Source organism: Halichoerus grypus, chromosome 3 (genome assembly GCF_964656455.1).
Source record: "Halichoerus grypus chromosome 3, mHalGry1.hap1.1, whole genome shotgun sequence".
Classification (NCBI taxonomy): domain Eukaryota; kingdom Metazoa; phylum Chordata; class Mammalia; order Carnivora; family Phocidae; genus Halichoerus; species Halichoerus grypus.
In genome coordinates, this window is record NC_135714.1 from 41312806 (window position 1) to 41326839 (window position 14034).

At 44.2% G+C, this 14034-nt stretch overlaps 1 protein-coding gene across 1 annotated transcript in view; it reads right to left on the minus strand.

Moving 5' to 3' along the window:
- The window catches only part of SCFD2 (sec1 family domain containing 2), a 433063-nt gene that overhangs the window by 28976 nt on the left and 390053 nt on the right, over positions 1-14034 (minus strand). The window contains exon 6 of the mRNA XM_078068601.1: positions 5817-5962. Within this exon, the coding sequence (XP_077924727.1) occupies positions 5817-5962 (146 nt within the window). The remainder of the gene's footprint in view (positions 1-5816; positions 5963-14034) is intronic.

Consider the following 14034-nt stretch of genomic DNA (forward strand, 5'->3'; position numbering starts at 1 on the left):
GTGTAACTGGGCATGTCCTTTGGAGGAGTGCTGGGAGCTATGTCCGTGGAATTGTTCAGAGAAACTGGCTCCTAGAGGATGTGACGTTTTTAAGCCAGGAGACTCCTGCCCACCCCCCCCCGAAGTGAGTCTAGTTCCCTCACTTCTGAGCTGTTACCTTGGGACCAAACCGAGTAGCTCCTGGGTGACAAGGGCTACCCCAGGGAAGAAACACGCCTGCGGCTCCCTCATGGCTAGCGATGTTCCTGTCCTAGGCCGACTGGCGCCAAGTGCGGGCTTTGACCCCATAGCGGACTAATCCATTAGGCACAGAAGGCACAGTGCCCAGAGCCCACAAGACTTTTAGGGGCCCATGGGAATGCATTAGTTTAAAATCAGAGGGGAAAAAAATGAACTTTTAGGTCAAAGATAATGTTTTGATATATAATATTGTCTCTGTACCAATGAAATTGTACAATATAATTTTTAATTTTTTTTTATAGAGGAAGAGGTCCATAAAGGTAAAAGTGAGTAGGACTATGAAAATCATCATGTGGCCCTTTATGACAGTTTCATGAGGATAGCCTGAAGGTTTGGTAGAGCCTAGCGAGATCCCTGATTGGCATTAAATATGAAAAAGTTGACATTTCAAAAAAATGATCTTATACCAGAAACTTTCTCTTTTTACTTTAAATGGCCAGTATCTCTTCTGGAACAAACTAGACTTTTAAAAACACTATATTTAATCAAAATATGAAGAATAAAATATTTGTGTCTTGTCTCCAGTTACTCTTTTGTGGTGGATATAATGTGTGAGGAGGTCTAGAACATTCTTTTATTGACCTGATTCTAGCTCTTGAACAAAGCTATTGAGTATAGCAGTAGTTTCTGACATTATACATAAGTCAGAGACAATTTCTAGAAACCAGTCTAAACTCCAACATCTTCCTGAATTTGGCGCACCTTTAAGATGGTCCTAGATAATCAGTTTCCAAGAAAACCTGAGTTGTTGCCACAGCTACGTCCCCATCACTCAGCGTTGCTGCCCTTGGCTTTGTTGACTGGTGTTGGTGCAGCCATGGGCCGTCTCAGTCCTATTATTGAAGATGCTTATTCCTTCTCTGCAAAATTGATTCTAATACTCTTGTAGAGAGAGTATTCATTTTGTCTCAATCCATGACTGTACAGAAAAACATCTGTTCAAAACTGCTGATGGCTTTGGCTGTTCCATGGCTCATTTATTTTTATTTTTTGCTTTACTATCACTGATTTTTTTTCCCCTTTCATCTTCTTAAAGGAAATGGTTTGCTCTGCAGATTAAAAAGTGGTTCATTTGCCTATCTGTTCATCCATCTATCCATCCATCCAGCCATCCTTCCTTCAAACCAGAAGCAGATTACTCTGTAAAATTTTGAGTGTAGTCCCTTCAACTTCAATATGAAAAAAAAGCTAAGCCCAAAGCAATTTACTAATTTGCTTGAGATTCACACAGGCAGTTAGAAGTGGACTATAGGACAGAGCCAAGTCTCCTGGTTAGTCTCCAGTTCAGTCCCATCTTATGTTGCTTCTTTCCAAAAGGGCACTGGCAGGTCTGGAATGAGGAAGATAGAATCAGGAGGAAGAAGAAGAAGAGAGCTCAGCACTTGGAACAGAACAGCCAGGGCTGGGGCTTGTTGACAAAGAGATGGGGCCTACAGACTGTTCAGAGAGCCATATTTCACCAGGCACCAGATGAATGAGGCCTCCTGGGGCACCGCTCGTTCTAAACACTCTTGTTGAGCCTGCCAGAGGCACAGAAGACAGTACGCATCTGTGGAAAGTTTTCTCCAGCCCAGCACTTTGAGACTTCTGCCAAAGCAAGTCATGCAAGAGTCATAGAGTATTTTGTCTGAAAGGGCACAGAAGCTCTTTGCCCTGAGACATTGGCCTAATAGCCTCCTGATGCTGCTGCTGAGGAAGAGCGGCACATCAAACACTGTGGCGTTTAGGGAGGAGGTTACGCCTCCCATTAAACTAGAACATTCACAGCAAGAAACAAGAGCATAAGAAGACTTGCTGCACAGGCAAAACTGGGGGCTCAGGTTTCCACTCAACAGAGTCTATGAACAAACACAACCTTTCCAAACCAACGGGCATCAGTAATAAGCCCTTACCATACACAGCAGCTAATAGTACCGTCGCTTGAGAATGACTCCCCTTCTATGAGGCCCATCTCCTAGCAAAGGAAAAGGTGAAATGCTACAAAAGAGGACAAAAAAGAGGCCTATTTTGCTCTTCACTGCAACTGTTACAGCAAATGCTTACATAGTGCTGTCTTTGTCAGCTCCTGTCCTTTGCATGTATCAACTCACCTGTCTTTGAGCATCTTTATGAGGGAGGTATTATTATTATTAGCTCCTTCGTACAGTGGAGGAACTAGGCACAGAGAGGTGAAGTAACCTGCTTAAGGCCACACAGTTGGTAGGGCTCTGGACCTATGAACTCAATGCTGCTATGCTGGGCTATGAACCCACATGCTGCTGCTAACCTCTGTCTCACTAAGAATTAAGAGCATAAGAAATGCCACTGTGGATAAGACTCACAGTCCAGAATCCTTCCATCCATCCATCCATCCATCCATCCATTCACCTGCCCACCCACCCACTAGGAGGCAAGCACTGAGCTAGGCTCTGCAGATACACCATGGTGAACAAACATGGATGCCGTGTCCGGCGTTGGTAGTATGTTCTGCAAGTCAAGAGCTTCAGTGGCGGCCTCATGATCCCCATCGTGCCCACTCTCTTGGCTGCAGCAGGGCTGGTTCCCTTGGAGGACCAAGTGTGTGGTGATCTTCTGGGATCATTTCTGGAGAAGCAGTCTAGATCCCACCCCTCCAGCTCTTCCAGAGACTTTATAGGTACTCAATGTCTTGTATGAAATCATGTTCTCCTTGACATGAAGAGAGTGATGTTTGCTTTCTGGGCTGTGGCTGACACACCTTCTCAAAGGGCTAAAGGATGGACGTTAAAGAAGAGGTGCCTCAGGTGCTAGCCGGGGTGAAAGGAGTGGTTCTGAGAGGCAGCCTGTGCTCCGGAGTAGGAGAGAGGGGTGCCAGGAGGGCATGTGGGGCAGGTAGGGGCCCCAGGATCCAGGGGAGAGAACCTAAATTTGTAGCACTGGTCAGAGCTGGAACAGGAATCTGGAGCTGGACCAGGTCTAGTGCTTTCCTGGGTATCGCAGCGAGCCCAGAACATCTCAACTAGACGCTGTGTAGAAACAGCATGGAGCTAGATCGAAAGCACACTCTCCGAGCCCCCCACCCTCGTGCCCCGCCAGAGCCTCAGGGCTGAGGACCAAGTTGGGAGAAGAGATGGACAGAAAGTTGCCCAGTCAAGGCCCACAGTTGGACTCTGAATCTAGTCTCGACATTTGCTTTTTTCTCATTATACATACTTTGCATGCCCTCAAATCCTCCGATATATAATAAAAATGTATGTATTGCATTCAAGATGCCCCAACAAATATTCATTAAGCATGCACTATATAGAAAATGCCACTCTACACACTGAGGATATGGCAGTGAACAAACCAGATCAAAATTCCTGTCCTCACTGGGCTTACATCTACGATTGAAAACTTTAAATTCAAAAATTATCAAAAAACCCAAACAGGTAAAAATCACTGATAATCCCATCAAAAACTCTTTCTCTAGCCACATAAAGCAGGAAGTCAGAGTTCCTCCTTGTCCATCCAACCCTGCACACCCCCTACAAGGCAACCATTATAAAGTTTTCCTTAATTTTTAAAGACTTATTAAATATACATACCCATATGTTTTTTATTTTTTTATTTTCTAAACAAAAATAGAAAAATGCTTGACAGAATGATCTACATTTTTTTTTTCCACCTAACAGATCATAAACCTCTGTTTTAGTCTGAGTTCTCCAAGAAGCAGAGCCTGAGCCAAGGATTCACATAGAGTCCTGCTAAGCACGCTTGGAGTTGTCTCATTCATTTTAATGGCTGCACAACATTTCAGAGCATGTGTCTCTATCATTATTTACTAAATCCCCTTCAGATACACACATACTCCCCACCTTGCCCCTACTTCCTGCTCACTGACATTTAGGATTTTCAGTTAATGGGTCGATGTCATTGACTCAGTGTAAGAGAGTACATACAACAAAGGAAAAGTTCATTTTCCCAAGGCAATGGCTGCAGGACAGGGTTCCGAGGTCTGGAGAAATGACAGTGTTGGCAGCAGGGAGATTAAGTCTAGGAAATTTATCACTGTCCTAATTATGCCCAAGATTTATGGCTAATGCATGTTTATGTGAATTTGGCTAAATTGGTCACAATGATAATCATAAAACTGAAAAGAGCTTATTAACTTAGTGGTTTCTTTGTACTTTGCCAACTATAGCAGCCACTTGCTTCTTGACATTCTTTGGTCTAAATCTCATCATAAATCACCAGTTCTATGTCTTCTAGAATTAGTCCATACTGCTGTATTTAAGACTGGTGATTTTTTTAACGGCCAAACTGCATATGATGAATGATCTGAGTGACTTTATCTGTATTTCGTGGTGGTGGCGTTCTCAGGTCATTGCACAAAGGATGGGAATTTATGTTACTAAGTTGAGAGCCAGCTTCCAAGGCTTCTTTCATATGTTGGTGGGTGATTTCAGATGCCCATCAGCACCATCAATCAGTACTTCTAGAGCCTCCATGAAATCCATGGTATAGCGGGGAGGAAGTTTCGTAGTGGCAGCCAAAACCTGGCATCTGGCCTTGGCCACTTGTGGGTCTGTGGCAAGTCACGTGGCCTCCCTGGCTTACTTCTCGTGAGGATCAAAGGACAAGCCCAATGTGGGAGCACTCTTCAAGTATCAGCTACTGTAAGAATATACGGGAGGAAGAGTCTGGATTTGGCTAGGCTACTCTCGCAGATAACCTTAGCTCTCGTCTATATGCCCACCTTAAAGGGTCAGCATCCTGACGCTGAACCCCTCGCTAGGGCAGAGTCCCCACTAACAGCACATTCAGCTCCCCAAGCAGCCGTAGCAAACAGAGTGGATTTTACTGAGATTTCATGGGGAGATGAAGGAGAAGATGCTTGCACACACTCCACGAATGCTTTTTCCCGTCAGAAACACCTGTTCTTCCTTCAAAGCTATCTTTGGCCACCAGGAACCTTAGTTGTGTCTCCATCCTCATCCAACAGAGACTGCCCAGCCTCAATGACTCCAGCCTTTCTTCACTCCTTAAGCTTCCCTTTGGGTCTCTCTGGGGCCCCTCCCTCACTGAGCTTGTAATCTTGGATTCTCATACCATCTTCCTACTCACTGTTCAAAACACCCTGCTGAAGTTCCCGCACTGCCCTTAGGAAGTGGTGGGGGAATGTTAAATAACAAAGGTTTTGTTGTCACAAACTTCTTTTTTCCTTGCCATAGTATTATTAGGTAATTTTGTTCTATTGTTCAGAATGTTTAGGGAGTGCTTCGATCTAGAAGCTTGGGAATCACAGAAGGCCACAGCCCCACCCTGCACCTATAGTAACTAGGGCCCAACGAAGTAAAGGGACTTTTGCCTAAGGTTTCCGAACACGTGACAGCTGTAGAGCATGGCTGGCCCCCAATCCCGGGCTCATCTCCCCGTATCAAGCCTATAAGTGCAAACGAATCAAGAGGCTTTCACATTCAGGGGAACCCAGAACTCTGAACTGGAAGGGTGCTTGGAGTTCATCTAGAACAAATCCCTCATTTTAGAGAGGCTAAGATGGAAATTTCCTTTTGCGGTCTCTGAATCCTAAAAATACAACACGGATTAGATGGTTACTTTAAAACATATGTACTTGCCTGGTGGGTATGATTTCCAGGAACATATACAGACTTAAACTGTTTCATGAGATTCCGAGCTCCAGCGACATCCCGAAGCGAGGCGAAGAGCTCATCTGCAGCAATTTTGGATTTCTGAGATGTCAGCTTAATTGAAGAGTCACAGCCTGAAACAATCCAGAGAGATTTTCTTGAGTGAACACATCCTTAAATTAGGCTTTAATCATGACGGCTTGAGCTCGATGTAACGCAGTTGGATTTTTTTTTTTTTAACCCTATTTTACCCCTGTTGTTCCCTAACTGGGTGGTTTTAATCCTCCACGAGCAATGAAACATACCAAGTGTAAACGCCTTTGACAGAAGTAGAACTCAGAATTGCCTGGGATGGCAACCACTGGCTTCAGTCCCCACACTATAGAAGCTTCACAGAAAGAAAGCTCTCCAGGGTCTGCTATGCTCAGAACATAGCTTTGGGAAAATAGGGAGAGACACAAAGAAAAGTACCAGAGAGTGCTGTGATGAACCTCTCTTGCTTGAATCCTACCAACAGTTTCCGGGAAATAGAAGACCAAGACTGAGAGATGATAGAACTGCTCCGGGAACAGATCTTACTGGGATGGGCATCTGTCTAATGTGCTCACAAAGCATATGGTGCCTTTCAAAAGGCAGCCATTCAAAGCTGGTAACACACAAAGAGGACCTAATAAGAAGACTATTCTCGGCAATGATTCTATTTTTCTTTGACACTTATAATAGCTGGATTTCTTCTCTATCTTGTTAGAAGCCCATTCAGAAGAGAAATGATCATGGATAAGTCAGAAGTTTAAAAAACAAAGTTCCCAGATAAGTTTTTTTGGCGGTCTCAAATACTCAGATACGTTAACTCATTCATCCGCATGGCACTCTTTTGAGATAGGAGCTATTATCGTCCGCATTTTAAGGATGCAGGAAGCAAGGTACAGAGTGGTTGGGTAACACCCCTGTGAGCAGACCCTGGCAGTGCTCTGCCCATATCTGCTCAGTCACCCTGGACATCACTGTAGGTTTGCGGAACAGTTCTTGTGTACTCTGCTCCTACCTCAAGTACCTGCATGCCTATCTTTCTATTTGCCTCTGTGTTTCTGTCTCTGTCTCTCTTCTTGTCTGTGGGCTTCCTCTGGTTGTAGAAGCATGCTTGGCCTTTGTGTGGGGCAGGCTGGAAATCCTAGGAAGTCAGCATTCATTGGAACAACCCAGATTTCTCATTCCCTGGGGGAACAATTCCAAACCGTGGTCTCCAAAGCCTTTGCTCAGTCCCAGAAGGATGGAGCCCCAGTTGCCCACAAAGATAACTCACTCACTAATGTCCCTTTATTGGCTTTCCTTCCTTCCCTGGCCCACTTCCCTATTTCCTGACTATGCTTCCCGAAATATCTTTCCAAATACAATACTTGCACCCAAATCCCTGTCACTGGACACCAGAACTTCCACAGGTGTTCAAACACACACAGCCTGGATCCTTTTTTGGGAGCCTGTATTCTTTTTTGGGAAAAGCTTTATTGAGATGTAATTCATATACCATACAAATGAAATACCGTACGATTAAAGTGTACAGTCCAATAGCTGTTAGTATATTCACATAGTTGTACGACCATCACCACAATCCATTTTATAATATTTTTATCACCTCAATAAGAAACTCCATACTTGTGAACTTGTCACTCCCTTTTTCCATCCTCCTCCTAGTCCCTGGCACCACCAATCTGCTTTCTGTCTCTATGGATTTACCATTTCTGGACATTTCATATAAATGGACCCATAGGACATAGGATCTTTTGGGACTGGCTTCTTTTACTTAGCATAATGTTTTCAAGGTTCATCCAAGTTGTAGTATACATCACTACTTCATTTCTTTTTACTGCTGACTAATATTCATTGTATGGATATACCACATTTTATAGTTGCATTCATCAGTTGATGGGCATTTGGGTTATTTTCACATTTTGGCTATTATGAATAATGCTGCTAGTTTTATAAATTTTTGTGTAGACATACATTTTCATTTCTCTTGGATATATATCTGGGAGTAGAATTGTTGCCATAGAGTTGGCAACTCTGTGTTTAAACCTTTGAGGAACTGCCAGGCTGTTCTCCAGCGTGACCCCACCATTTGACACTCTTACCAGCAGTGTAATAGGGTTGCGATTTTTCCGCATCCTCAACAATGCTCGTTATTACCCTTCTTGATTGATCCTAGTGGGTGTGAAGTGAGGAGAGGCTTGTTGATTTTGATAGGGAGAAATTGTTTTTAGGGAGTAGAGGTAGATCCAAACAAGCTTAAACTAAAATGGAATGTATCTAAAGTATATAGGGACATCCAAAGGAGCCTGACTGTAGCAGACACAGCCAGGTGGCATGTGAGTACTTGAACTTGTACCCTTAATTACTGTGGAACATTATATTATAATTACTCTTAAAGGGAGGGCAAAATTCTGAACTGCCTTTACCTACAACACATCTGACACTGAATGTGTGGGTCTTTTCCCCACACCAATCGATTCTCTAATTCTCTGGGCACCAACTGAGTGTCCTACAATTCAGTTCAATTCTGACACTAACTACACAGCATTAGCGCAGACCCCGCAGTTTAAGGGTTCAGGCCCATTTCAGATGTCAGTTGCAAGTCCCAGATGGCCACCTGCACTCCTGACAGATCGGCTCCCAATTGAGGGTTCCCATGACGCCTTCCTCAGGTTCAATAATTTGCTAGAACAGCTCACAGAACTCAGGAAACTACCTACTTTACCACAGAATTTTCCCTCCTATTGCCAGTTCATTACAAGGGATACAACTCGGGCACGGTCAGATGGAAGAGAGGCACAGTGCAATGTTAAGGGGAAGGAGCTTCGAGCTTCCATGTTCCCTTCAGGCGTTCTCCCTTTCCAGCACCTTGATGTGTTCTCTAACCCAGAAGCTCTTCCAAGCCTATTATTTAAGGGTTTTTATGGAGGTTTCATTACATAGGCATGATTGATTCAATTACTGGCCATTGGTGATTAACCCAATTTCTAGCCCCTCTCCCTTCCCTGGAGGTTGGGGGGTGGAGCTGAAAACTCCAACTCTCTAAACATGCCCTTGTTTTTCTGGCAACCAGCCCTCCATCCTGAAGCTGGTAGGGGCACCAACCACTAGTCATCCCACTAGCATACAAGACACTTCTGTCACTCTGGTAGTAGCTGTGTGACAGGGACCGGGGACAAAGACCAATATGTATATTTCTCATCGTATCATAAAAATTCCCTGACTAGTCTTTAACTCCTGGTTTCCAGAAATATCCAACTCGTGTCATTAAAAAGAAAAAAATCAGTGTGGTCAAGCACAGGGAGAGGAAGCCTCCATGTTCAGTGAACTGTGGTGAGGGGAGGGGAGAGGTGGAGGGAAGTCAGGAGATCATGCGAACTCCCCAGAATTCTATGTCAAGCTTTGTGGAAAGGAGAAAGTGTCATTTTCAGAGGAGCATGTCCATAATTGCCTCCTGATTCTTACAGAGGCTCATAACCAAAAAGAGTTAAGATCCACAGGTGCAGGGCATGTGTTGATATCACACCGTGCTTACCCTTGGCATTGCAGCCCTAGCTGAGACGGACCAGCTTGCGCTTTAGTCAATAACCAACCAGGAGAAACCCTGGAAGGTTATGGCTTCTCACTCATTCATATAAGCTTCCTTCCTTAAACTCTCAGCCTGAGCCATTTAAAATACGGGAAATCATACCAATTATATGTAAGTGTAGGACATTCTGTACTAGTCTTTCAAGTAAAAAAAGGCATGAAAATAAGAAGACATCGCTTGTCCTAATACCATGCACAATGTTTCAATTCCTCTAAAACACGATTCAGCTAATAGGCTAAAATTTTTTTTTTTTTTGAGAGAGAGAGAGAGAGTGTGTGTGTGTGAGCACATAAGCAGTGTGGGGGGGTTGGGCAGAGGGAGAAAGAGAATCTTTTTTTTTTCTTAAAGACTTACTTATTTGAGAGAGAGAGAGAGCGTGAGCTTGAGCAGGGGGAGGGACAAAGGGAGAGGAAGAGAGAGAATCTCAAGCAGACTCCCTGCTGAGCGTGGAGCTGGAGGTGGGGCTTGATCTCAGGACCCTGAGATCATGACCTGAGCCGAAATCAAGAGTCAGCCGCCTAACTGACGAAGCCACCCAGGTGCCCCTAGGCTTAAGTTTTTTATTTAAAGTAATTCATTTTCTATCCAATAGAGAGATCCATCCAATCTTTCATATGGTCTCTTTTAATTTTTTGGAAAGTAACATGATGTTTATCCATTAGACTGAGTGGAATAGAATCATCTACTGGATTATAGATTACTGACAATTATAGATAATTCATGGAAATTGTGGATTGTATATTGAAATTAATGTGTAATTGCAGAGAGTTAGGTCAACCGTGGAGCAAGCAGACTGTTTGACAGAAACATTTACAGATTACTGATAAATTAAGCTCAAAGGAACCCAACAGAAAAATAAGGCTATCACATTGTTGGAAGGAAAATAAAAAGTCCTAAATTCACAAATAAAGTAAAACTTTCCTGAAAAACAGTCAATTATTTTCATTGTTCAAATTAACTGCACATGAGCAACTTCCGTCCAAAGCATCCACTCTTTCCAACGTGGCTGGTATCCTCAAAGCAAGTGTTCCACAATGTGCATGTTTCTGGGACACCAGGCCGGTCTCTGAGCATTATTTGTATTTATATCAATCCTCACCAAAAGCAGGATTTACATTCACTTACCCAAAACCTGTAATGAAAGTTTCACTCACAGACACACACACACACACACTTTTGAAATGTGGATCAGAGGACATAAGTGACTTGTGCAGGGTCACATCACCATCCCTGGCAAAGTCAGTGTCCAAATGTCCCGCTGATCACAGACCTGAGCTCCTCCATGTCCACCCCCACCCACCATCCAGAATCCCCTCTGGGCATGCGGCCCATTCCAGATTCATGCTGCAATCAATAGCTAAAGGTGATGTGGGCCCCAAAGCTCTGAAATGGGATGAATTTTTTCTGCGACAAGTGCACCAGCTATAATCACTGAGCGCTCACTATGCCATCACTACGCCAGGTGCTATGCTAAGAAGTGTGTACATCTCGGCCTACTGAATCTCCACAGAAACGCAATGATGGCATTGGGCTACTGATAGCATTCCCACTTTGCAGATGGGGAAACTGAGCCCTAGAGAAGTTAAGCAACACAGTGCCACTCAACTAATAAGCAGCAAAGCTAAGGGTCAAACCCTTGCAGTCTAACTCCAAAGATGGTCCTGTTAGCCACTCTACTCTGTCGTCTTTCAAATGTGCTGAGACCACATATATAAAAGATCAATGAAACTCTTAATTCAGCCTTAATAGCAAAGAAATGCTTTTAAAATGGAGTGAGTAGCAAATGCCTTTCTTCTTGGGAACACCTGTGCCTGTCCCTTGGGGTCGATGCTAACATTGCAGGTTTGCAGTCATACCCCAGGCCTGTCTTTTGTAGCCACAGAAGGTGTGAGGTCTCCCAGCCTGGCTGTATACCCTCCTTTGGATCTTTGCTCTGTAAGGCGCTGTATTCAGTTACTTCTAATAAGCCCCTGACAGCCTGTTCCATTAAGCCAGCTTATGAGATAACAGTGTTTTGTAAGGGAACTCTTAAGTGTACAATTCCAGTCAATTCTCATTTAATCCACTTAGTTAAATAGATAATGAACCAGAAGCTGATCCTAGCCTTTAGCCAAGCACGATCTGTGTACTTCAGTTGCCTACGTCTTGATAAGGGAGGCCCCCGGTCCCCCAGGGCACCCCTGTGTTCTTCTGAAATGGAGGATGACTCATACCCCTGCAATTTCTTTCTCTGGAGGGCTTGGCGATCTCTCGCGGAGGAGTCCAGTTACTCCTCAAAGCAACAAAATCGGGCTCTTGTGCCCGTGCGTCTCCTCCCTCTGCTGTCCTCTCCCCTGTCTCCACTTATCTGAAGTCCCTTACTTTAGCAGGGAGAGAGAGAACAGTGGTTTCCGTGGCTCTGTACGCAGCAGGGACCCATATTTCCAGCCACGACAAAGCGAAAATGGAGTAAGGCTGAAGAGCTAAGGGTCCTCCCAGGATGGCTGGAACGAAGCTGCATTCCCTACTGCAGTCGGCCTCGCTCTCTTCTGTTGTTTGCTCTCTCGGGGAGCAGGCTGGAATCCTTTGGGTGCTTGGGGAACCTTTTCAAAAGAACCTATTTTTCCTAAGTTTGGTTTTACTCCTTAGGAACTAAGGAAAATAAAGCGTCTCCTATCAGGATGCTGCTGTGTCCAAGGCCTTTGTCTGGATTGGAGCTGAAGCAGCCCTCATCGGAGGCCTTCCGAAACACACACACACACACACACACACACACACACACACACACACTCACTTGGGGGCGTGGTTAGAACAGGATTTGAAATGTTTCCCCATTCAGCAATATTATTCTCCTCCCAGGACGAAAGGCCCCTCGCATCTGATTGGGAAGAGTGAGGGTCAAAAAATACTTGAGCCTCGTCAAGAGGCTCTTTTCTCATCTGGACACAAGTTATCCAAGGCTAGCCTCCTCATCCTTCTGTTGGCGTCCGAGTTTGGGAACATCAGGCCACTTCCTAGCTTGCGTCCTTGGCCCCCTGCCGCTCAGCAGAGCCCCAGAGCAGGGGTCTCCACTCCGTGGGCTCCAGGGGCAGTGAGAGAAAAGGTCAGCTGGGAGTGTGACTGGCCAGAAAGTACGGAGCTCTGGGAGGTCATGACCTCCCTCATCCATCCAGCAGGATGACATTGCCTTTTTTTCTCTCTCCAAACCATTGTTTCTAAACTAGGCTCTTTTCTCATGGCTCTCAATACATGTCTAGCAAATGAAAACAAAACCAAACAAAATAGAAAACCAAATAAACCTTAGCAAGTGCCGTCACATCTGAAATCTTTCAGGGAGGTTGCATATAAACCACCCTTGAGTAGGGCAGTCCTATAAGCTTGTAAGTACAACTATAATAGAACTCTTTTTTAAACATGCTGGGGACCCATAGGTGATTGTGAGTCCTTCAGAGAGAGGGATCATGAAAAATCAGTCTCTCTCACACACATAATTTACATTATATGTTATATATTCATATATATGTATATATAATTTTGTTTAAAATTAAATCATAAATGTCCTTTTATTCACTAATCTTCAAGGGAAGGTCAAGGTCTTCTCTGTGAGTATTGTCTGCTGTTCTGAATAGAGTCCTGTCTTTTAAAAAACCCATGGTATGCCACGTACAATTTCCAACTTGAGTCCATCTCACGTAGAACGAGAAGTTAAGGACATCTGTGGCACAATCTGAGAGCAGAATTCTTCTAGATTTTAACTTTTTTTCCTTCAATCTTCTATAGTCACCTTATTCACACCTAATCCAAAAGCGTTTTTAAAGTGACTCATCTTGACTGAGTCTTAAAAGCATTCCATTTGGTTTTTACCAAAATGATCTTCTTTTTGAATTCATATGTCGTCAGAATGCGGGAACATTTCATTACAGTGTGCAACTTAATAACAAGCACTCCTGACATAAGCAGGCTGATGACTCTTGGGAATCACACAAGGCAGCCAGGAAGAGCAGATGTGCCCTGCACGTGGAGATCGCCCAAGAGCCACGAGGGGTCCGGGTGTTGGCATTAGTCCTCGTATTTTATAGAGGGACTGAAGAATGTCAGTCATTCTGGTGAATAGGTCCATACATCAATTATACATATATTATTTGTATTCATTATATTTATATTACAGCACCTATAAATCAAAAAAGTATATCTACAAAATTATTTCTGAGGTTCCATGTTTATACACAGGCACTGTATCTGTGTCATCAGTCTGATGCTTGATCACCTCATGGGACTTTTCAGTTCTTCGCTATAAAGTCATAAGCTGGGTTGTCGACTCTAGCACCTACAGGGCTGATTGCCTCTTTCATTATAGAGTCCTGGATCCATACCACATGGCAGGGCCTTCTCAGCCGGTGTGGAGCTAATGGCGTAACTATGCTGGGAAGAGTGTGTTGGGGAGGCTGGCCTAACAGAGAAATTTGGAGTCAGAAATATCCAGGTGAGGCCACAGAGGGCCCAGAATAGGGCCCATGGAGGTTGACTACTTTCTGGAATCCTTCCGTAAGCCTCCCCTCAGCCTCCCAGCCCCACGCTGATCGCATGGCCTCTCTGTTTCCTGAATCCTGC